The sequence below is a fragment of the Conger conger genome, chromosome 12 (assembly GCF_963514075.1).
Source record: "Conger conger chromosome 12, fConCon1.1, whole genome shotgun sequence".
NCBI classification, from domain to species: Eukaryota; Metazoa; Chordata; class Actinopteri; order Anguilliformes; family Congridae; genus Conger; species Conger conger.
The window spans coordinates 45,040,498-45,055,937 of NC_083771.1; the positions used below are offsets into that span (position 1 = coordinate 45,040,498).

The 15,440-nt window shown below is 46.3% G+C and overlaps 1 protein-coding gene across 1 annotated transcript; it reads right to left on the reverse strand.

Annotated features, from left to right (window-relative positions):
* Positions 1 to 5,854: 5,854 nt before the first annotated feature.
* Positions 5,855 to 12,065, reverse strand: LOC133141935 (serine/threonine-protein kinase PLK2-like). The gene is made up of 14 exons (XM_061262767.1): positions 11,850 to 12,065; positions 11,450 to 11,557; positions 11,224 to 11,340; positions 10,932 to 11,061; positions 10,642 to 10,825; positions 10,320 to 10,518; positions 9,574 to 9,721; positions 9,243 to 9,331; positions 8,725 to 8,863; positions 8,525 to 8,605; positions 7,858 to 8,017; positions 7,490 to 7,619; positions 7,105 to 7,215; positions 5,855 to 6,714 (listed from the first exon to the last, which is right to left on the reverse strand). The coding sequence occupies exons 1-14, from the start codon at positions 12,036 to 12,038 to the stop codon at positions 6,523 to 6,525; spliced, it is 1,977 nt and encodes a 658-aa protein (XP_061118751.1). The 5' UTR covers positions 12,039 to 12,065; the 3' UTR covers positions 5,855 to 6,522.
* Between the last annotated feature and the right edge of the window lie 3,375 nt (positions 12,066 to 15,440).

Genomic DNA, 15,440 nt, shown 5'->3' on the forward strand with positions numbered 1-15,440 from the left:
GGAATCACATACAATATATACAAAGCATATGCAACCAAATACAAAACATGACCATTTGTCTCAAACATTGAAATGGGGGTGGGGTGGGGGGTGGGGGGGGGGGTGAAGATAAATAGAAGTCAAGAAAGAGAAAGAGGTGGAAAATGTTCATTCTTAGACAAACGTTGAAATGGCATGTCTGCTCTCAGTACGGGGGACGTCCCAGGACAGGACTGGCATACGGAAATAAAGACAAACTGAAAACTTTGGATTTTCCTGCAGTGTTAACGCTGCAGGAAAGGTTTTTAAAGGCCACAAGCATCAGCATTCTCTTCCTGGCTTTAGCATCTAAAATGCCACAAACGTTCGCAAATAGCAGCTTTAAAAGTCCCTCACCCTGCCCCCAGAGCCCAATTCACCTTCTCTGTGTTAGCATTTAGTAACATCGTCTGATAATTAGATAGATAGATACTTCATTCATCCCGAGGGACATTTTAGGCATCCAGTAGCTTATACATACACACATATACACACATATCTCACACACATAAAGATCAAAATCACTCACAGAAAAGTAAGAAGTAAAGAGCATGTGAAGTGATTACAAAGGCCTAGTAGGGACCGGCCCTGTGATATATTGATATACTGTGATATAATTATGCATAAACCAACGTTGTGCCACGCGGCAAATCATTTTACAAGCAGCTCAGAAAAAAATAAAATGAAATAAAAATAAATAATCAGTAAGACCCTAAAATATGCATACTTTGAGCAAAATTGCAATGGTTTTTCTTGGACTAGTATGGCACACCAATCAAAAGCTCCAGGAAGATATGAAAAGCTCAAAAAGAGTGTGAGCCTTCAGAAAAACACTTTTACCAGAGTACCCTTATCCTTCAGGGCATACATAATTCATAACCTGAAACATCACGCCACAAATTATTCATGACATGCACCCATACAAATTCCTTTTCTCGTTCTAGTATTATTGGTTTTCCCAATGAACAAAAGTCCCCCTGAATTGAAAGTCAACAACTTGGAATATGGCAGCAATTCAGACTAGGGGTAGCAGGTGTCAGAAAAACTTTAGGACACGTTTGTAGAACGAATAACAATTGCGGATTCATAGTTAATAAATTGGTAAATTAAAAAGGCCGTCTCCAAATTTGCTCATCTGTGACCGATAGCCAGACCAACATGAGAAAAAAATATATTGGCAAACATGTCCTCAAACACATTTCCAAGATTTAAAAATATAGTGCGTCAATTATTTGATAATTCACATATTGCAAAATACATTTCTCATGTCACTTTTCTAATTCTCATTTGCATGTTTTGGTAGAACCAGTACAGGTTTTTCTGCATGTGCAGAATCAGTAAAGATAACAATGAGATTGTTGTTCTGCAAGCGAAATGTCAATCTCGAAACACAAATCTGTTAAAATATTCACTCTGTCCCGGCATAAGGAGAAATAATGCGTCGGTTTTATTTTATCGCGGTTCTTAATATCTTTTGCACCGCAAAGTCGGTTGGTGCCCACTGATGTCAGAAAAGCTGGTCTCCAGGGTAACCGGTTGGCAAGGGTGGCAAACTTCAAAGAGACACGTCAGCTGATACAAGTCCGTTGCTCTGACATCATGTACCGTGTGGTCTAGAGGATTAATGAGAGAAAAATAACCATAATCAGCGACGAACACAAGGCCAGCTTAGCCAGAGAGAAATAAAACCCCTGGGCCGCAGCCTTAGCTCCATGGCCTTTGAGAAGTACTCAAAAGGATCTCTGCCCTAGAACTGCTGTTCTTACATCATCCAATAGGTTTTTTTTTTTTTTTGTGTTCCCACCATCTTACATCATCAAATGGGCGTTTTGAGTTGAGGAAGAAAAAGTAGGATCATTCGTGAAAAGATTTGGCATTTAGAAATCGAATTGTGAATGGATAAGCGAGCGGAGTGATCGACGGAGTGAATCGGGAGCATTTTTTTCCGCCGTCGTTCGAACGATGGCCTGAAACGGCCGTGTCGCTGCGCAGGACACACCGTGTTACACGAGGAACAGAGACGCGCAACGCCGTCCGAGAGGCACCGCTCGATCTGCTCGACCTATTACGTAATCTGGAGGCTGACGAGCGGACGACTCAGTGGCCTATTTCAGCGAGAAAGGCAGATGACAGCGAGGGAACTCCTGTTCAAGCAATCTGCGGCAGACCTGCGGGACGCTGCCTCCTAGACCAGCATGCACTGCTCTACTTCTGTCGAGCCAAGCCAATCGTCTATGGCCCAGATGGACGCCGAGAAGAATACCATTTGGATGGAAGGACGGAAGCCTTAAAAAAAAAACTGTTACAAAAGCCAACTGACATAATTTTTGCCGCGGCAAGACCGGTTCATTTCCCTGTCCTGGTTTACTTTCCGCAGTTACGCAACCGTTTTGCTAATGGGTGGTGGCCATCAGTGGTCATAATGTCCATTGTTTTTGGAAGGGGCTGATTGGGGGTGACCCACTTTTCTCAATGTTGCTCCTCTGCATCACGCGGTGACAATGAGCGTAAATGTTCTCACAACGTCACAGGAACGTCACAGAAACATTGCGGCAACGTTGCGGCCATTTTTAGAGTTGGTAGCAATGTTTTTCTTTCCTTGCCCCATGCGGAGGGATCTTAAGCCTGACCCCTGACCCCTGACCTCTGACCCCTTTGCAGCCCTGGCATTTCTAAATATGGGTCCCTGCAGGAGGCCAAGAAAACAGGATGTCCTGTGTCAGGTGGCCACATTTCACCTCCGCAGGATTGGCCTGGTTTCTTCTGAAGTGATTTGATTGGATGCAATTGCTGCCATTTCATGTTTTATCAATATAAAACGCCAAAATTCTTTTTTTTTCTTAGGTTGTGTTGAAATAATTGCTGAGTTGGTGGGGAGGTACAAAAAGAAAAATGGGGAATGGCAAGACTGCCAATTATCACAAGCAAATATGACTTTCCTGTTAGTTTCCTGTTTGGAGTTCCTCTCCTCAGAGACTCCTGGCCAGATTCCTCAAGCAGAGGAATAATAGGCTCAATCTAATCACTTCTTTATTTCCTCCTTTTCCTTTTTCTTGCCATTTTTTATATTCCTAGCTCCACCCATCAGGAGAGGCTAGGAAAAGTGGACGACGGGGAAATGGAGAAAACGTGAATTAGACAAATGGAGTGTCCTCGCTCCTTCAAACGTCAGTTGGAAGCCATGCCAATTACAGACGTGGCGTGCGTGGGGCAGTTGGGGAGAGGTGGTTCCACAGGTCGATCATTTATCAGGCTTTCTGAAAAAATACTTCTGCAAAGGATCCACTGATGTGGTCTTGCGCAAAGGAAAGATTGAGACTTGTACTTCTAGCTCCCAGAAGGAACATTTAAGGGGTTGGAATGTCCTTAAAGATGGTGGACCTTGATCGATTTCCGGGTCAGGAGCGAGGAAAGGAAAGGGGAGGAAAATAAGTAACGAACAGGAAATATGTATCCTCAACCCAAGCTATGGTATTATATCTTTGTTTGATGAGATTTACACACTGGCCTGTGGGTCTCTCAAGTGCTGTGTAGGAGGGGGATCAGTGAGTTTTTGCCCAGGGCCAAAACGCAGCAAATACTTTATTTCAGCAGAAACGGTGGGGCATTGAACATCCTGTGGGCCGACTGACTGGTGTAGTACAGTTTGCTCCCATGGCGTCTGAGAAGGTGTTCACCAAGCCTTAAAACGTAGGCTTTATTCATTCTGGCTACAGCCCTGACACACCCACCAAACAGGAGCAAAACAGCATATAGCCTAGTGGCTAAGGTACATGACAAGGACCCAGAAGGTTGGTGGCCACAATAAGACCTGCACAGCAAGAACCTTAACCCTGCATTGCCCCCAGGGGGGATTGGCCCCTGCTTAGTCCAATTAACTGTAAGTCGCTTCAGATGAAAGCATCAGCTAAATAATTTAAATATAACGTAAACATACCCCCCAAAGCCTTTCCGATTGAGCATGTTTTATTAGCAGGGCTGAGGTTGAGGAGTATGAATCGAGCTACTCACCAGGGGCACTATAGGGCCTTCCATGGCCATTTCAGCAGTTCACTCGTCCTATTTGGAGCAGTACCAGAGCCCAGAATCCACTGTGTCCTGAAGCCAACTCAGGGGTGTCAAAAACCCATCCGACAAGAGCTGGCATGGGTGTGTTTTGTTTTTTTTTGTTTTTTTTTGCTTTAGCCTAGCAATGCAACACCTGATTCAAATAATCAACTAACCGTGGTTGTGATTGAAGACCATGATAAATAGCATCAGGTGTTGTAGCACTGGGCTAAAACAAAAACCCGCAGTGGCCCCAGATTGCACACCCCCACTCTGGGTACTGCACATCGAGAAGACCAGTGGTGTCGAACGGCGGTCCTGGGGGAGGCCACAGTGTACCTGCAGGTATTTTGTGGTTTCCTCTCAACCAGCAGCCAATTAAGGCTTTGTTTCACATGGTGAGGTGAATGGATTCTTTAACCTGCCCAACCCTGTTCCTGGAGATCTACCATAGGTCTTCACTCCAGCCCAAACAAAGCTCACCACATTCAACAGCTAGGGATCTCCTCCAGCTGATAATTAGCCAAATCAGGTGTGCCAAATTAGGGTTTGGCACATGGACAGGATGGCAGATCTGTAATGTAATGTAAGGGGTTTACAGATTTTAACTAAATAAATAATGCCATCCTGTCCAAGATGAAGACACCTTTCCCCCCCGTCTTACGTTGCATATGCTTGTTCCTATGACCAGTCTTATCCGAAAGACCAGTCTTATGGGCCAGTGTGGTTTAAGCCCAGCATTACAACACCTAATTTGACTAATTAATTAATTATGGCCCTTTACATTACATCACATTACATGTCATTTGGCTTACATGTCATAAGGATACACTTGAAATCTGCAGCTGTAGCCACAACCCATACACATCAGATAAGATATGATTGAGTTGATTCAATAATTAAGACCAGAAGTTGGCCCAAAATCCTGAAATGGATCAGCCCCTTGTTGTGCACCCCTGCTCTATCCTACATCCTTTCCCAAAAATTCCCAACCTTGACTTTTAACTGTTCTACACAGACAATATTTCAGTAAACACTCAGTGGCTGTCCTGCTCATGAATGCAAATCGCTTGCTCCTCAAACTCAACTCAATACATGAAGCACGCAGATATGGTGAAGAGGTTAATTTTTTTATTTCAAACCAAACACTGGAAAGGGGGGAGGACATGTGACCCAAGTGACCTTGACGGTGGTGTTCCAGCAGCCATTCCGTGGGGATTCCAGCATCTCAGAAATAGCGGCTCTCCTTCAGACACAACGGGCAGAAGAGTTTGCAGCAGGAGCATGGGGCTGCGTGACCAAAAGGACCAAAACCCCAAAGGCATGCGTCAAGCACCTCGTCGAGTCCCTGCTACAAGGAATTCAGGCTGCTCTGGAGGCTAAGGGGCTGTACCTAATAAAGCCCTCACTGAGCGTATACTCACGGTAAGGTTGTTATTATGTAGAAGGTGTCATTGAATTTGTCATTTGTGTGATTCGTGTGGGTGTTATTTGCATGCGAGCACCAAACAGGGTGTTGCTGTAAAGGGAAATACAGTAGAAGACACGGACTAAAATACAGTGGAGGACACGGACATCACTGACTAATGGCAACATGGCCATGCGTTCAAAAACCAGTCACAAAAGCACAAGTTATTTTCAAGAATTAAATTTTATTAAATAAATAAATACGGTTACTTTTGTCCATAATAAGTTATTCCCCCCCCCCCCCCCGCGTGTCCATCGGAAAGCCGCCGGGACACAGATGTCTCTGCGTCGAGCCCCTTGTTTTACCCACCCCCCACCCCTCTTGATGGAATGTATTCACAGTTGACTCTGCTCCACAGAGAGCTACACAGTATCACCACACACTGCTGAAGACTCCCTCCCCACGCACACACACACACACACACAGTCAGAAGGACAGAACAGTGTCCACTGGTCCAGCACTGCTTCAACAAAGCAAGATGTCAATAATAACAATTGTAACCATCCCGTTGGATTTCATGTAAAAGTCCATCTGGTTCCAGCCCAGCATTGCTTCTCCTTTTACCTTCTACTCTTCCCCTTGGAAACATCCGGGAAAAACCTTTGGTTCCTCCTTCCCCCCCCGTTGATCCCTACTCAATTTCAGCCTTCCACGCTCATCCTCTTACTCATCAATTCCACTCTTCCCTCCTACTGGATCAAGTCCGTCCTTGAAATGTGTCCCCAGACAAAAATCGGCCCCACACCCTGAGGCGGTCCGTCCCTGAAACGGGGTTCCCCCACGAGCCCCACCCTCAAGTCCGTCCTTGAAAATGTTTCCCCCGGACAAAATCGGGCCCCGCGCAACCTCAGGCGCGGTCCCGTCCCTGAAAAACGGGTCTCCCATCATGAGCACCCGCCCTCAGGTCCGTCCTCGAAAAATGTGTCCCCCGGACAAAATCGGGCCCGCGCGCGGTCCGTCCCTGAAACGGGTCCCCCCCGGCGGACGGCTCAGCCGCTCCTCTGCTGAAGCATGCTCAGGGCGTACTCCAGCCGGCAGCGCAGGTCGGGCGAGCACCCCGTCAGCAGCAGGGCGCTGAGCCGGAAGGTGGCCGAGACGCGGTCCTCGTTGATGTACGTCAGCAGGCACTCCTCCTTCTGGCTGCACAGGATGATCTTGGTGTGGTCGTGGTAGAAGTTCACCTGGGGCCGGGAGGAGGAACGCAAAAGGGTCACGGGCGCTGGTAGGGACGGCCGGGGCCCAGCTCTGGGCTCGTTAAAACGGCTTAGAGCAGAGAACGTCAAATCATGGTCCACAGGAGCCTACAACTGCTGCTTTACTAAATATGAATAAATGGTGACCGCCCAAGAGGGAAGGGGAGGAGGTTGGCATAATAATATAATAATAATTTTAAAAAACAGGACAGTCTGGCTAATGAGTAGCACTAATTGTTCAGTTAATTACCTAGGAGAAAAGAAATCCAAACCCAAGCAAAGCCAGCCCTGGTTTCGAGGGCCAGACTTGAGGATTCCCTTTCGAGAAAAGCTCCTAAATCTCAAACGGGGGAAGAGCAGGGCTGAACTGGGGTTTACCTGGAAGGTGCCGTCGTTGAAGAGCATCATCAGCGCGCGGTCCGACTTCAGCCACTGCAGCAGGTAGAGCGTGGGCTTGTGGGCATCGGGTTCGCTTGGCAAATCTCCACCCTGTCAGAGAAGGAGGGGACAGGAGTTAGAGAGGAGATGGCCGAGGCCCTTTCCCGGAAGGCAGCAGGTTCTGCTTTTTCATTAACGTATTGTTGTCAAATCTATCAGCGTCTATGTTGCTGAGCGAGCCGGTTTGTTGCGGTCACGATTAGTTTTAGTTTTCTAGTTCCACAAGATCCTGAGGGGTAAAAGATTAATTAATTAATAAGCTGCTGATGGGCAGGGCAAGGCAGGGTCAGGGGGTGGGGGGGGGTGGGCTAGGGTTGGCACTTACATCCATCAGGTTCTCCTCCATGTAGTGGGCGAAGTATTTGAGGATGGTGACCTGGTTGACGAACTGTTCAGGAGCGTCCGATGTGGAGAAGACGGAGCACTGTCCCAGCTCAGCGTAGTAATGCACCGTCCTGGGGGGGGAGGAGGGGAGGGGACGTGGGGTCAGCCAAAGACCGGAAAACACACTCGGCACTCCCCATTCCAGACAACAAATCCACTTAAAAATGTACTGCCGCGGCTCAGCACATCGGAAATCGCACAAACTATCGTCACTTCCAGACATCGGGCGATGCAACGAGCCGCAGCGAGACTTTATTACGTCTGCATTACGTTTTTCCGCGGTGTTCCCGAAACGGAAGGGCCTCTCACCTCTTGTCGGAGAGCAGGCTCATGTGCGTGCCGTTGTTGAAGAGCACGCCCACGATGTGGTCCGCCAGCTGGTAGCCGAAGCCGTACTTGTTGGAGTAGTCCACCCACTTGGTCACCCACGGGAAGGTCGAGCCGGGGGTGTCCTTCGGCATGTCGGTGGCTGAAATGAAACCCAGCCAAACCGTTACTTTAATCCCCACAGGCACCCGTTTGGTAAGCAGTAGTCTTTAAAAATATATATATAAAAATGCTGAAGAGCATTACATTACATTACAGGCATTTGGCAGATGCTCTTATCCAGTTGATTAGACTAAGCAGGAGACAATCCTTCCCTGGAGCAATGCAGGGTTAAGGGCCTTGCTCAAGGGCCCAACGGCTGTGTGGATCTTATTGTGGCTACACCGGGATTAGAACCACCGACCTTGCGTGTCCCAGTCCTCTACCTTAACCACTACGCTACAGACCGCCCTGCAGTGTTACTCAACTCCACGTCCTGTGGGGCCGCAGTGTCTGCAGGCATCTGCACTACGCCGCCTGATTTCACTCATGTTCAGGTACATTAGCCAGTTAGAGGCATTAGATGGCGCAGCGCAGGGCGGGAGCAGACACCCGCGGCCCGCAGGACTCGGGAGGCCTCGAGTGACAGCTGGAAAGGGGAAGCGCTCACCTTCCGGCATGTTCTCCAGGCAGCCTCGCAGCACCCGGGTGACGGTGTCGGCCACACTGCCCATGGTGCTGTCTTCAAGACCTGCAAATAAAGAAGTAAATAAGTAAATAAATAGATAAATAAACACCCAGGCCTCTGCAGACAGTGGTTTGGGACATTTGGAGGGGCGGGGGCTGGGACATTCCGGAAGCCACGCTTACATTCGCTACTGCTGCTGGTGGAGCTTCCCAGCGTTCCGCGGACGATCATCCGGATGGTGTCGCGGATCTGCTGCTTGTTCCCGCTCTCCTTCCCCAGAACGACTGGCTTTCCCGCTGGAACAGCCGCGGGCTTAGCGTCCTGTGGGAAAGGTGGGAGGGCTCAGTGGTTAATGTCCGGTTACACCATAACAGGTATTACTTTACTTTTTCTTTAACGTTGACATTCTAAAACGGTTTTATAGTTATAATCCTTTGTCATCAGGTTAATCTACCTGGTTAATAAGTCCCTCAAGTCCAAATCCATGTGGGTCATTCCTATCACTTGGCTCTACTTCCCTCTAGGGTCTTTCAGCGCTCTTGTCCTTAGACACGCCGCTCTGAATAAGACGCCTATACCTGGCGAACGCCTCTGATGTAAGGTCTCGTCATAATCGACCGTGAGCGAAAAGGAATGTTGGGGTCGGTCTGTAGGTGCTCGCCGTTGCTACGGTAGCGGTGGAGAGGGTAAGCGGACTCACCTCGGGCTTGCTGGGCTGCTGGCTAATGGAGGTCTTCTTCAGCTCGTGACGCAGCTTGAACAGCTCCTCTTCCTCTTTGGTGAGTTTATCTACGAGGACAACGAGGAAGAAAAAAAAACAAAAACCAACAGTCAGCATCCCCGTTTACTACAAACGGGTGAAATCCACCATCTTGCAACGGTAACAGGCAGCAACACGCGTGGTCGTCAAAACTACAACTTACATATAGACATTACAATATTTACTACTTGAGATAAAAGAGGAGACTTTTTTTGCGGAGGTGCGGGTGGTAAAGACGCGAATGAAACCGGCTTCCTGTGAGGGAACTTACTCAGGCTTTCCCAGTACTTGGCCTTGTCCTTCTTCGTTCCAAAGATGGCCGCCGCCGCCTTCTTGAAGAAGTTCTTGGCGGGGCTGGAGAGGTGGAAGTCCGGCGCGGAGTGACAGCAGGACACGGAGAGGCGCTCTGGCGTGTAGCCCTGGAGGAGTGGGGAAGGGGGGGGGGGATCTTAAAGCTTGCTTCTCTTGTGACTCTGAGCAGTTTTAGATATATCATAAACGGCCTGTATGGTACCAATTGTGAACACACACTTATATAGTATGTATGTATGTATGTATGTATGTATGTATATGTATATATATATATATATATATATATATATATATATATATATATATATATATATATATATATATACACACACACACACACACACACACACATATATACACACATATATATATACACATACACACTCGTTTGTGTTATTTCTATACAAATCGATTGACTGTATGAGGTTTTTTTTATTTACATTTTATTATCATTCAGTTTTAACCATTTATTACTGTCTTTTTAATTTCTCTTTTTACATTTTCTGCATTTAATTTCTGATTTCATCTCCGCGTAAAGCACATTGCACATTGTGTTGCAGTTCTACATGGAACGTGCTATACAAATAAAGTTTTGCTTGCGTGTCCCTCGTTGCGTCTCTCCGACAGTAAATAAAAGGTTGACCGATTGGAGGCCTGAAACCGGACTGGCATCGCTACGGAAACTCAGGGGCTCGGAGTTCTCACCTGGATGAAGAAATCGTGTCTGAGGATGTCGTCTAGACTGGGTCGGTCCTCCGGGACCTTTGAGAGCATGCTGGAGATGAGCAGCTTGGCCGAGGGAGAGAGGGAGGTGGGCATGGAGTAGCGAGCTTCCCGGATACACCTGTACGTCTCCTTCAGGTTGGTGGTCTCAAACGGGGGCCTACCCAGGAGCATGGTGTACCTGCAGAGGAGAGCGAAGGGAGGACACGGCCTGGGTCAAACAGCTGACACGGAAGTAACGTTTCCCCGAAGCATTACTCTATAGTAATTGAGCGCAGCGCGAGTGAAGACGGCAGACACTTACATGACGCAGCCCAGAGCCCAAATGTCTGATTCGCAGCCGTGCCCTTGCTTGTTCAGGACCTCGGGTGACAGGTAGTTCGGGGTGCCGCAGATTGTCCGTCTCCTGTTCTCAAGCGGCTCCAGCTTCGCAGCCAGACCGAAGTCACCCACTTTCAGCTCCATGGACTCATTGATGAAAAAATTGCCTAGAAACACGGTGAGAAAGAGAGAGGATATGTTAGCGCACTGTCGTAGCGGCCGTCTTCAGATAATGGTTAATTTTGCATTGTGCGTTGTGTGCTAGGTGCGTACCTAGCTTCAGGTCCCTGTGCAGGATCTCCTGTTCGTGGAGGTACTTCATTCCAGACACGATCTGTCTGAGGTAGTACCGAACCTCCGGCTCCGTCAGTACTTTGCGTGCCTTCAGAATGTGAGCCAAAGACTGCAGGAAACAACGCAAAGGAAACCGCGCGTTATTCGGGAGCCAGAACATTTGCGCAGGACACGATTCCAATATGCAGCCGAAATAGGCGGAGAGCAGCCCAGTAATTCCTTGACACGGAATACAGGCGGGCGCCAAGGTTAACATTCAGATTTAGCGTACCCGTCTGCTGCAGTATTCCAACAGGATGTAAATATTGTCTTTGTCCTCGAAGTGGTGGAAAAAGTGAACGACGTGCTTGTGGTGAAGGATTCTGTGCAGTTCGATTTCTCTGTCAATCTGTCGGGAGAAAAGAATTATATTTTAGTTGTAGCCCACCTTTCCTTTTCCTTCATCAAAACGGTGCGATGTTTTAAACGGGAGGCAGAAGGCGAATGGTTCTTTATACCTTTTCCCGTTGGTGCGGTTTGGAAACGCGGGTGTGAGGAATGATTTTTGCAGCATACAACTTATTCGTTGTCAAGTCTGTAAATTCATAACATTTGGCAAAACCACCCTGTGAAAAAAAAGCAGACAATTTTGCAATTTAGTTGCCTTACTACCCAACGTAGTCGGTATCTGTTACAGTTGGTTCATGCAATAACCTTATGACTTGTTTGATAATAAACAATAGGGAGTGGGTGGCAAGTTTTGGAGAAAGAACCCAACAAGTGAATAAACTAGAATTGATGAAGGCAATAAGGTACCTACACGTCAACCAGCGAACATTATTATTCTCAAAACAAGATCTCATTGAGGCCAACGTGCCTACCCGTAACGATTGCTACTTCATTTCCATGTCGACTTACCTTTCCAAGAACTTTTCCACGGCAATAACATTTCCCAGTCGTGGAGTCTGTGACGATCCGCGACATCTCCGGGGGAGCGAGAGCACTCTCGTCGGCTTTCTTTCTTTTAATCTCGCAGGATTTGTTGCGCGTGTGCTCGCACATTTTGTTGTTTGCAGGCTGATACGCGATAGTCCTTAGTATATCCATTCGCCCTCCTCACTGTTCAACAGATTCGCGAACACTGTGCGGCGGAGGCTGAGCTCCCGGTTCTTTATATCGGAGCGGCCGCCCCTTTGTGTTGCTGTGAGTGAGACGTCACTGGGTAGGATTCTCCAGCGTTTCTGCCTTTCCTGGTGGCTCTCGCAGAAAGGAGGCTATTGTAAACGACGCCAATTCATGTACAAACAGCTCTGTCATTGGCACGAGGCGTATACAAATGGTATTGCATTTTTTTTAAGAGAGCTTGTTGTTGATATCTATGACCATGCTGTTTTGCAATTGTATCAAGTGTGGAATTGAACCATTTAAGCATATGCTGGTCGTAAAGCCAAAACTGTATTGTATGCGTGTTTAACCATTTCTACGGGCTTGGCAATAACTAGGTCTATCAGCTCTATCGAAGAAATGTATGTATAACGTGAATTATATTAATATTAATATATAAAACAATATGTATAGGCTATATAACGCGTGCTTTCTGTATTGAAACAGAAAATGTATAGCGTACGGTTGTCAGCTCTTTATTATTCATTGAAATATACAGGGATGTGTTATTTTTTGAGAAGGGAGGGGGGTATCTTATAGGAACAGTGTAACCATATCACCATCCAGCGGATGGAAGCAGCAAACAGAGCCCGAACTTAATATAGCTCCATTGCGGAAGGTTATTGGACTTCGTCCATTCAATAGACTAGCGTTGAATTCTGCGTATAATAAAACGCGTATACTGACTTCCATGTTATAATTAAGAACTTCACATGAGCAAACCCAAAATCAACCTGCTACTAAAATGTGCCTGTTCAACATCTTGTCTTTGGGATTCATTTGATCTTCGTGTGGTTCTACTGCCATCCAGTGGCAACAGTGATAAACAGCAGCGTGCGCCTGATCACATTCGGGACCAAGCACGGAGGACCAAGCACGGAGCCCTGTGGGACAGAAATGAAGGCAGGCAGGCAGAGGGCACAGAGCCTCTCCAAAATTTTTAATCTTTAGTAGGCACACCACTCCTCGGCCACAGTTAAAACATATTAAACATTTGAAATATACACATTTGTGAAAAGTCCATCCTGGACATCACCAAGGCAGCCACTCATGAGCAAGTAATTCCAGTTCAAAGATTATTTATATTATTATTATACATATACACTCAGTGAGTGCTTTATTAGGTTTATTAGATTTATTTTTTAGACTTCTATTTCAGTAGCCTATCCACTTAAGAGTTATGATGCTGTGTGTGTTCAGAGATGCTCTTCTGCACACCACTGTTGTAATGCGTGGTTATTTGCATTACAGTCACCTTCCTGTCAGCTTTGACCAGTCTGGCCCTTCTCCTCTGACGTCTCTCACTAACAAGCCATTTCTGTCTGCAGAACTGCTGCTCATGAGATACCCAAACCACATTTTATGCATTGCACTGCTGCCAGACAATTGGCTGATTAGATAAACGCATGAATAAGTACGTGTAATAAAGTAAAAATGTTCCTAATAAAGCGCTTGGTGAGTGTGTATATATAGAGTATATACAGATGTTACCCGATTTCGACGCGTTTCATTTTTTTATGTTTATCCTCTTTTATGATGGAATGATCGACCTCTGCAGTGATACAATCCTTAAAGGTCAGTCTACAGAAATATTCATGAAACTTTCCAAGACCCGGCTTGATATGGCGTAAGTTAATAGATCTAGTTTGTAGATACGCTTGTAGGAACCAGTCGTGGAACAATGACAAGCATTGTTGGGCTCAATAGCCTCTTCTCATTAGTATGTTGTTAACGTAAAGTTACAATTGGTAGGATTTTTTTTTGTTAAAACATTGCAACAAGACCATTGTGAATCCCTTCCTATCGTTCAAAAGGGCTCATTGACATGTTTATAGTCCTTAAATGAGGGTTTCAGAATATGCAGTTGACGGGCCAGCACTGTGTAACATAACATCGTATAGCTGCACAATAATTCAAGCCAATTGCCACATCCAATGGCGTTTCAACATCAGCGCGTTTGCAGAGAAGGGGAGGGATAAACAGTGTTGCAGTTTGTGAGTGTTGCTGCATTTCCTCTCTTGACCGTTGGAAGTCCGAAATTACCTACTGTACCTTTTAGGACACCTTTGATTGAATCCGGGCTGGGAATGAGGATCAGAACATACACAACAAGCACAGAATTTCTGTTCAGAGCATACTTTATAGTAGAAATATGAGCCATCCGTGGACAATTAAACATTCCACACAAGCCTTCGTTCCGTACAGATTACACAGCAAACCTGCAGTACGCATACAGTGCGAAATCAGTCCCACTCAAAGGCACACGCGGCTCCACGGGAAAGTAGCGGGTGGCATGGTCTTAGCGGCAGTTAGCGCTGATGTCTCGCGAAAAACGGAGGTCGGAGTCCCGGGTTCGGCCAGCTTGGGTCCTCTCCGCGCGGGGTGCTGCCCGTTCTTCCCCGTGTTTTTAACTGGGTTTCCTCCCACAATTCAGAGACGTGCAGCCCTACCGGTGAAAATAAGCCCCCCCTGGCTAACGCCGGCACATTTACAGAAATGCTATTAATGTGCATTGACCCTGTCAAATACAGTAAAAATAATAATAATAATAATAATATATATATATTTTTTTAAAACTATGTGCAAGGGTTTGAAAAAAAAAAAAAAAAAAACCCTCCCACTTTGGGGGGCTAGCCCTTGAAGGTCCACAGACAGTTCCTTTAGCAATCAATGATTCTGCGGTTTGCCCTGCTGAAAATAACAGCTGGTAGTTGGTTGACCAGTTCTGACCAGCGCCCAGCTTGACATGGTTTAGCTGGTTGACCAGTTCTGACCAGCGCCCAGCTTGACATGGTTTAGCTGGTTGACCAGTTCAGACCAGCTCTCAGTTTGGCCAGCTGAAGCTATGTTTTGAAACAGGTCAACCAGCTACTAGCTCAGACAAGCTACCAGCGCTAGCCGGTTGACGAGCTCATACCCAGGTAGACCAGCGTCATGACCAGCTTGATCAGCTCAATTTTCAAGCTGACATGGATTTTACAGCAGGGTGATGATCAATCCTTAAAAACGATGAAAGTGCAAGCTTGCCACACTGACATTTAACAGACATTTTATCACACATAATATTTCATCTTAACAAAATATAGAAACAAAATATAACGAACATGCTAAATGACAATTAAAATATACATATACTCCACAGGTATTGCGTATGAAATTACATTAATTGCAGTTCAGCAAAAAATAATAATATATTTATATATATTTTTAGTACACATTCATGTTTATAACAGACATCCCTCTGTTCACACGAGCACAAATGCATAAAGTTGCTGGCTTTGAATTCTAAACATGAACAAGAATGACATTTATTTTTGTAACAATATACACAGAGCCAAAATGGCA

Bases quoted from the DNA above. Each gene is read 5' to 3' on its own strand.
- LOC133141935 (XM_061262767.1), bottom strand. From the start codon at position 12,038: ATGGATATACTAAGGACTATCGCGTATCAGCCTGCAAACAACAAAATG. The intron at 11,558-11,849 runs GTAAGTCGACAT...TTTTTTTCACAG, and splicing joins GTGGAAAAGTTCTTGGAAAG to GGTGGTTTTGCCAAATGTTA. The intron at 10,519-10,641 runs GTAAGTGTCTGC...TCTCCTCTGCAG, and splicing joins TGGGCTCTGGGCTGCGTCAT to GTACACCATGCTCCTGGGTA.